Genomic DNA, 7,770 nt, shown 5'->3' on the forward strand with positions numbered 1-7,770 from the left:
TTCTCACACAACTAGATGAAAGGGCGGTTGTCGGGTGGATCCCATCAAATCAGGGGAGTTTAGGGACAAAGTAGTGGGCTGCATTAGTCAGAAGAGCTCTTTGCCAAGAGCACGTGACTTCCATTGTCTGAAGGACTACCGCTTACTGTGGTTCTTACTTTATTTGGAAATTAATCACAGAACTTAACTTAGTTATGTATAAGAGAGGCAGTGAAGAGACAACCTGTGCCTTTCTGCCAGATTTAAGGTCTCAACTGAAATTTTCCTTCCCCACCTACAGGAACAGCAGCACGAAAGAGCTGACTCTCTTTGCAGCTGAGGCCATTGCCCTGAACCGTCAGCTCTCCCAGCACGAGAATCAGCTCAGTGAAGAGCAAGAGAGCATCACCCAGGCCCTCTGCTCCATGAAGCTTTCTCCCCCCTCCAAATCCCGCCTTGCCAAACGCAGAGCCATGGCTCAGGCCACGAAAAGCAGTGACTTCCAGCCTGCCCCTCATGCAGCCCTTTGATGTACATTTCCTGCTTGCCAGAGTTGGGGGTCAGCTTTTGTATGGTCATTTTAAAGAACTCATGGGTGCATCAGTGTTCTAAAAAGACTTTTTTCCCAACAAAGTTTATGATGAAGTGATTTAAGGGACTATTTCCTTGGGATTTTATTTTTATTTTTTAATGAATGTGTTGAATTATATGATGTTCTTAAATGACATTGCTGCTGTGTTACTGAAATAACAAACCACATAGGGCAATGTTTGCACACAGTGTTCTGTAACCAGAAGATAAATCCCTGCCACCAGCCCTGTGAATAGTGGAAATAGGGCTTGGAGTTCACAGGCTCTCGAATGAGCTTAAAATAGTTGCACAACACCAGATCTCTACCTGCAGTCACCAAATAATTATGTGGACCATCCTTTAGGAAGCTTTGCTTATCTGCATTTTTAGCTTTCTTTGCTATAAGTTCTGAGTTTGAACTAAATGTACAAACTACTTATCTTTGGTGGTCGCTTTCTGTAGTACTTGTAACTTATTAGGGGCCTTATACTTGCCTGGATGTCTGTCCATGTGACGTTCAGAAGGTTCAAGGCATGTTTATTTGATGCAGAGATAATATCATCAGAATTGGGTCATTTCCACCATCACATCAAAATAACGTTTTGACCTGTTACAGGTTACATCTTAAAAACTGTTGTCAAAAATGAATTTTGAAACCAGCCCTCGGGATGTAAATACTTCCTATCCTTAGTAACACCTTCCTTCCTGTTTCGTTGTGATCTACTTCCAGGTGATCTACTTTTGCAATTGCTTGAAGCGATGGGTTTAATTCTTTATAAACCATTTCCACAAGGAATGTACCTTTTCATTATGACCTACAAAAAAGATCAAATTGTTACTACCCCTGTGTGAGCACCACTGCAAAGCTTCCTGTGGTGGTGGTCTACACAGAAATGGGAATGTCTGAAAGCTTGTAATCATGTGCACTCTAGTGGCATGTAGCACTGTGGCAGTGCACTGCTTGTGACAGGTGTTAGCAGTGATGTCAAAGCTTCTATGTGCAGTGACACCACTAGGAAGAGCTTCCTTCACAGTGCCCACATCATGACCGTAATTTGGACTGGTCCTGATTTGGGGAGTGACGAGGTATTCCCCTAGCTCCTTGCTTAGATATTTCTCCTGGCTGGCTAAACTAATCCCATGATTGTTTGCTTCAAATGAGCTTTGTGTTGTAGCATGCTCTAATTTTAAACTTCGTCATCTTCCATTTTTGCATAATTGTTTTCACCATCTCCCACCTTAGGAGCACTTAATTGTTTGCTTGGACAGTGGTCCTTCAGGTTAGCAACGTAATTTCTAAGTGCAATTTTGGTGAAAAGTCTTTTTTTAGCAAGCAGAAAGATATACCATTGAGATGGGTAAACCAACATGGGGCTGCCCTTAATTTGGGTCATGGTGGGTTCTCACTGTTGAAATGTACATTCCATACTTATTTAAGGATATATAGTTGAAGGTGGAGCAGGGGAGTCTGCAGGGTTTGTATATGCCATTTTTTGTAGCACACATTTTCTCATGGTCATCTGTGACTTCTTAGCCAGCTGTTGCTCTGTCTGCATCCCTTCCCATATTATCTCAGACAAGACAATTTGTTTGGAATAGGCTTGGATCATCTCAAGCCTTTCAGGCTCCAGTGCAATGAGCTTTTGAGTGGGTTTGTGGCAATATAAGTGATGGGAGTAACATCAGATTGTTTTTTAAATTAAGTATACCCCTGAGGATTAAGTTCGTGGTTTGAAAATCACCTGTGGTTTCACAGTAGTCTTATTTTAACACAAAGCTAGTGACTTCATCTTCAGTATCTTAAGAAGCCTTGCTTTATTGGAAGTGCTAAGGCTGTTCACCTCAGGAAATTCAAGAAGATTATTTAAATTTGCTTGTAGCTGCTGAAAATTTAGGCCAGTGAATTGTGAAAAGTGGGAAGAATCTAACTTTCAAAGGATCAGTGTTCATGTTGAAGAAGCAGGAGATGGAACAAAGTCAACATGCTAGAAGGATCTGAATCACAGTTATCTTAACTCAGCCTGCCTATCTTCACGTTTTGCCTTTAAATAAAAGTTATGTATTTATATGCTTTTATTATTACTGCACATGAAGAATGGCCACACTTAAGGTCTTTTATACATTGTACCATTAGTGAAGGTTATTAATTATATTATTATATACTGTGGTTTTTAAATGTACTTTAGGCTGTTACAGTTTTAATGTGCTCCATAGCTAATGGTTTTTACAAGGCATTGGAAAACTCAGGAAGAAATCTCCCTATGTATGTGACACATTAATTAATAGCGTACTGAGAATTAAACTTACCTCATCTCTAAACTGGGTTGCTGTGGTTTGTTTCCTTTTTACTATTTGAATTACTCTACAGATCCCCTTTTCTCAAACTGGATGTAACGTTGCAGTCCTATACAGAAGTATGCCCCATTTAGTTCAGTGGAGCTTAATCCTAGGTGTAGAAACGTTGCCTTAGAAATGCAGAGATTCTCTCACAGTAGAGTAGAGGTCTAAACAAAGGGAATAATCCCTCCTCACAAGCAGCCCAAGGAGCACTGAACATGCTAAGTGACAACCTGGAACCATGGGCCATTTGGAAAAGAAAAATGGAAAACTCTGCGAGTGAATTGACCTCCTTGGACCCCTTATATTTTAAACTATCCTGGAGCATGTTGTGGCTGGCTGGCCAGAAGCTTGAGCAACAGGAGGTAAGGATACACTGCAACACTTTGCTGCTGTTTCTGTTAGTTTCAATCACTATTTTCAGCCCTGCAGATGAAATTAATAACTTGATTATATATTGCTTTCTTCTTGCCTAACTCACCCACTAAAACATTTCTTGCTGTGTGAGAGAGAGGGAAAGCAAGTGCAAATAATCCAACAAATAAATATTGGAGTTTGTATTCCCGCAGTGCAAGAATTCTGCAGTGTGTCTGCATGGGTTCTTTACTATCGGTATTCTTAAACTGGATAATTCATCCTTTAGCTTAAACAAAGCTCTAAGAAAACTCCCTTTCCTCCTCTCCCCTATTGCTGGTATAAAAATAATCTATTGATCTTAGACCCATGTGGGTATATTTCCCCCAGAGACACTAATTTTGTGTATGATCATTAGAAAAGGGGCTGTTTTGCAAATTAGTTTTTTTTAGAAAAGATCTGCCTATTTAATTCTCAAGGCTTTTCTTTTGGACCATTGCTGTGGTAAGGCACAAAACATCTTTGGTTTCTTTAGGAACCTGCTACCATGGCAACTGAAGGCTTGACAATTCTGAAGAAGCATATGTTGGTGCCCACTCTCAGAGCTTCCACTTTACTGCTTACTATTTCATTTATTCCTTTCATTTATTATTTGCTACTAATCCAATAATAGAGACACTGCAGTTTTGGGTATATGATTAAGAAGGCTCAGCCTTAGAAATGAGTAGCCTTCCATCTCTTGGCATTACCTCTTCTGCCAATAGGAGCAACAACACAACAATAAATTATTCACAGATGACAGAGCAATCTTGAGTGGGGTCAAGGACTACAGCATCCACAACCCTGCTGACCAGGACAGAAGAGGCAGTGTTTACTTTTTTGCTGCACCAGCTTCCAGGCTAGCAGCAAAAGCGTGTGGATCAACCTAGGATCTAGCATAGGGTTTCTCAAACTTGGGCCTCCAGCTGATTTTGGTCTACAATTCCTATCATGCCTGACCCACTGGTCCTACTAGCTAGGGATGATGGGAGTTGTAGTCCAAAAACAACTGGAGACCCAAGTTTAGGAAACCCTGATCTAGCAGATCTATGGCCAGCCCTGCTCTACCCCCCTCACGACACATTTCAGGATCTACCACCAGCAACATCACTTCCTGTGCCACACTTCTGTAGTGGGATCTCAGGGACGTCCACTTAACCCCTCCAGCAGCATGGACCTATTGTTTTAACAATAGATTGCCTTGTGCAGTGGCAGGATTTAAACACTCTTAGGAGCCTGAGGGGATAATAGGAGAGCCTCCTTATTTAATGCAATTTGGAGGATTTGATTTGCAACAAGAATCATGAATTTCAATGGACTCCTTTGAAATTGTTAGAATGAATTTTTTTAAATGCTGATGCTTATTCTGCCTGAAGAATTCTGAGTTTATAATACACACACCTACTGCTTTGGGGAGCAGGAGAGTTGCACACCAGTGATAACCACTTTATCTGGTACTTGCTCAGTATTGGATTGGTGTAAAAGTAGTAAGCATGTATTTATGGTACTTGCTAAGGTGGAAAGGGGAGAAGGAAGCCTGGAGTGTTCTTGTCTATACAGTGGAAGTCTGACTGCATGATCATTGGGTCACACTGAGTGGTGGACCTTGGTGGGGTTTATTTTCCCTACCACTGCAGCTTGTAGCAGTGGTAGGGATCTTGTAAAAGGCATTCTTGAACTTTAGCTATGGGGAAGGCTTGTAGCTCAATGGAAGAGCATCTGCTTTGCATACAGGGAATTCCAGGTTTAATCTCTGGCATCTTCAGGTAGTCATTACTGAAGTAGATGGACCAATTGATCTGATTCAGTATAACAGTGTTGTCTTTATCGAGCTAGACTAGATGGACGAAGGGTTTGCTTCAGTATAAGGCAGCTTCCTATATCATATCAAGCCTCTTTCTCAAATTCCAATACCCTCAAGTATTGCAGCACTTCACAAGTCTATGTGTTTTTCTGTCCATGAGTTCATGGCTGCATGGCGAACCATTGGAGTAAAGTAATCATGGGTCTACAGGTTAAAAACACAGGGGAAATGGTTAACCACATCCTCATAACCACGGATCACCTGCTGATTTTAACCTCTTCTATTTTTCTCACAAAGAGAACCAACGGTTTTACGCATTTGCAATGTAAAGTATGCCTTGGTCCTCAGGCACTATTACATTTAACCAGTTCAGCTGAGAACAATATACACCCAAATATGCAATGTAAGGGCACTTTGTTGATACAGTATTGTGAAGAATATGCATAGTAAAGGTAAAGGTACCCCTGCCCGTACGGGCCAGTCTTGCCAGACTCTAGGGTTGTGCGCTCATCTCACTCTAGAGGCCGGGAGCCAGCGCTGTCCGCAGACACTTCCGAGTCACGTGGCCAGCGTGACAAGCTGCATCTGGCGAGCCAGCGCAGCACACGGAACGCCGTTTACCTTCCCGCTGGTAAGCGGTCCCTATTTATCTACTTGCACCCGGGGGTGCTTTCAAACTGCTAGGTTGGCAGGCGCTGGGACCAAACGACGGGAGCGCACCCCGCCGCGGGGATTCGAACCGCCGACCATACGATCGGCAAGTCCTAGGCACTGAGGTTTTACCCACAGCGCCACCCGCGTTTGGTTTACTCAATGGCAACAAATGACTCCTAATCTGTAGGGACAGGAAAGGTGCAAAAATACGTTGTCCTATTCAGCTAAAATCCTCATGGAGGCAGAAAAAGAGATCAGTTCACTTTGAAAGTCATAGAGAAATCTGTTTAAAACAAGTAATGGTATGTGAATAAAAAGAGTGGCTGTTTGAGAATAAGGTACTTAACCTTTTTTCTTTCAAAAGTGCTGGTGCCAATCAACCAGTTCTCTCCCGGTGGAAGAAGCGTGCATGTTATGTTTATGCATTTTTCTCCTAGAGACAAAGAAGATTCAATTTTTTTCCTAGGGGGACTGGGTAGAAAGTGATGTGACATAGCTGGAATTGTTGCTAATCAAGTCACATAGCCTCCAACCTGTTTCTAATTAGGCTGTGCTAAAACTACCATAAATCCGTCAAAAGAAGGTCACTCTGCTGAATTCAAGTTTGAACTTTAAAATTTCAATAATTGCAACACCGGTTTCTCCTTCAGGATGGAATTTGGTGATTTGTGCAGGTTATGGTTCTTCTGCTCGATTGAAGTAGCTTCCTTTTTCTAGCCACTGCTTGAGCAGGATTAAGCATCCAGGAGGGAGAGAAGTATTATGTGCCGAAACCCAAATGGAGTAGAGACTGGCAGCTAGAGATGTGGCTGGTAAATTTCCATCAGTTTATGAAACTTTGCCGCATTCAGCTACAATCTACTCCTTAGATTCCCTGGCCCATAGGCCTCCCAACCTCCATAATTTCCTTCGTACCTCCATTCCACGGTTCCTTTCCCTGGGCTGCATGCAAGAGATTCTCTTTCAGCTCCACTTCCATTGTACAAGTTCCTCTTCTCAGAAGCTCCTTCCTTCTCCATGTAAGCTCCCCTTAATGCCCTGCTTCTTGGGCAGCAACAAGCAAATCCTATTGAGGATGTGACCCTTCTAGCAAAATAAGAGGATTTATTAATTCTTAGTGGGTGTTGTGGACTGGTTGGATGCAGAGGAATGGTGGGAGGAACCAGCTGGGGAACCCCCGAGGGAAGAAGCCCAGAGCCCTGGGAGTGGTGGTGGAATGATGATGAGTAGTGAGAGGGAGAGGACTGGGAAGAGGAGGTGTTGGAAGCTGAAGGAGTAACAGGGCTTAGGGAGCTGGAAGAGTCTGTGACAGAGAGAAGGCCAGAATCAGAGGCAGAAGCCCAAACCAGTGAGCGGGAGGAGGGAGCCAGGGTTGAGTCAGGCTGGTGAAGAGTCATGGGTGTCTCCCACTCCTGCTGCAACAATCTCCTTTCCCACGTGTCTTGCCAAAGGAAAGGTGGTTCTTTTAAAATGAGATTCAGAAGCGATACAAAATACACAAACAGTAAGCAATGTATACATACCAAACAAGCACTTCAATCCACCACTTGGAAGCCCTCAAGAAGTAGCGAAATGACTCCACCAGGTAGCCTCAGTTTGCACGGCCCTGCGGCCAATCAGTCTGTGCACAAGCTTCAATGAAACTCTGCCCAAACCGTCCGATTTTATAGATAACCTGTGTAGCTTGCCAGACTGGCTATGTGCAGATCATTCATTAGCCACCCCCTCCCAATGCCTCACTTTCTCAAAACATGTGCTATTTGCTGCTTCAGCCACTCACACTCTTGGCGTTCCTTCTCCTCTGTGATTATTCATCGTGGATCCTGGGCATCTGATAGGAGAGTCAGCAGGGTGTAGGTGTGGGGGATGCTGCCAGCCAGCCTAGGAATGATGCCTGGCCATTTCTGCTGTCCCTGTCTGGAGCGAGTGCCGCCTGGAATCCAAGCCAAGGACCATGGAACCAAACTTCAAGGAAGGCGGCAGGGATTATTCTCTGCCCAGACTAGCATTGCTCTTAGAGGGAGGGTGTGCAC

The 7,770-nt window shown here is 43.4% G+C and overlaps 1 protein-coding gene across 3 annotated transcripts in view; it reads left to right on the forward strand.

The window, feature by feature from the left end:
* MKNK1 (MAPK interacting serine/threonine kinase 1) overlaps positions 1 to 2,868 on the forward strand; it is a 37,731-nt gene extending 34,863 nt beyond the window's left edge. For all 3 annotated transcript variants that reach the window (XM_083619642.1, XM_083619640.1, XM_083619641.1), the window contains one exon: positions 281 to 2,868. In XM_083619642.1, coding sequence (XP_083475768.1) covers positions 281 to 509 — 229 coding nt within the window. In that variant the 3' untranslated portion in view covers positions 510 to 2,868. The remainder of the gene's footprint in view (positions 1 to 280) is intronic.
* Positions 2,869 to 7,770: the final 4,902 nt, after the last annotated feature.

This window comes from Podarcis filfolensis (assembly GCF_964270895.1).
Source record: "Podarcis filfolensis genome assembly, chromosome: 6".
Lineage (NCBI taxonomy): Eukaryota > Metazoa > Chordata > Lepidosauria > Squamata > Lacertidae > Podarcis > Podarcis filfolensis.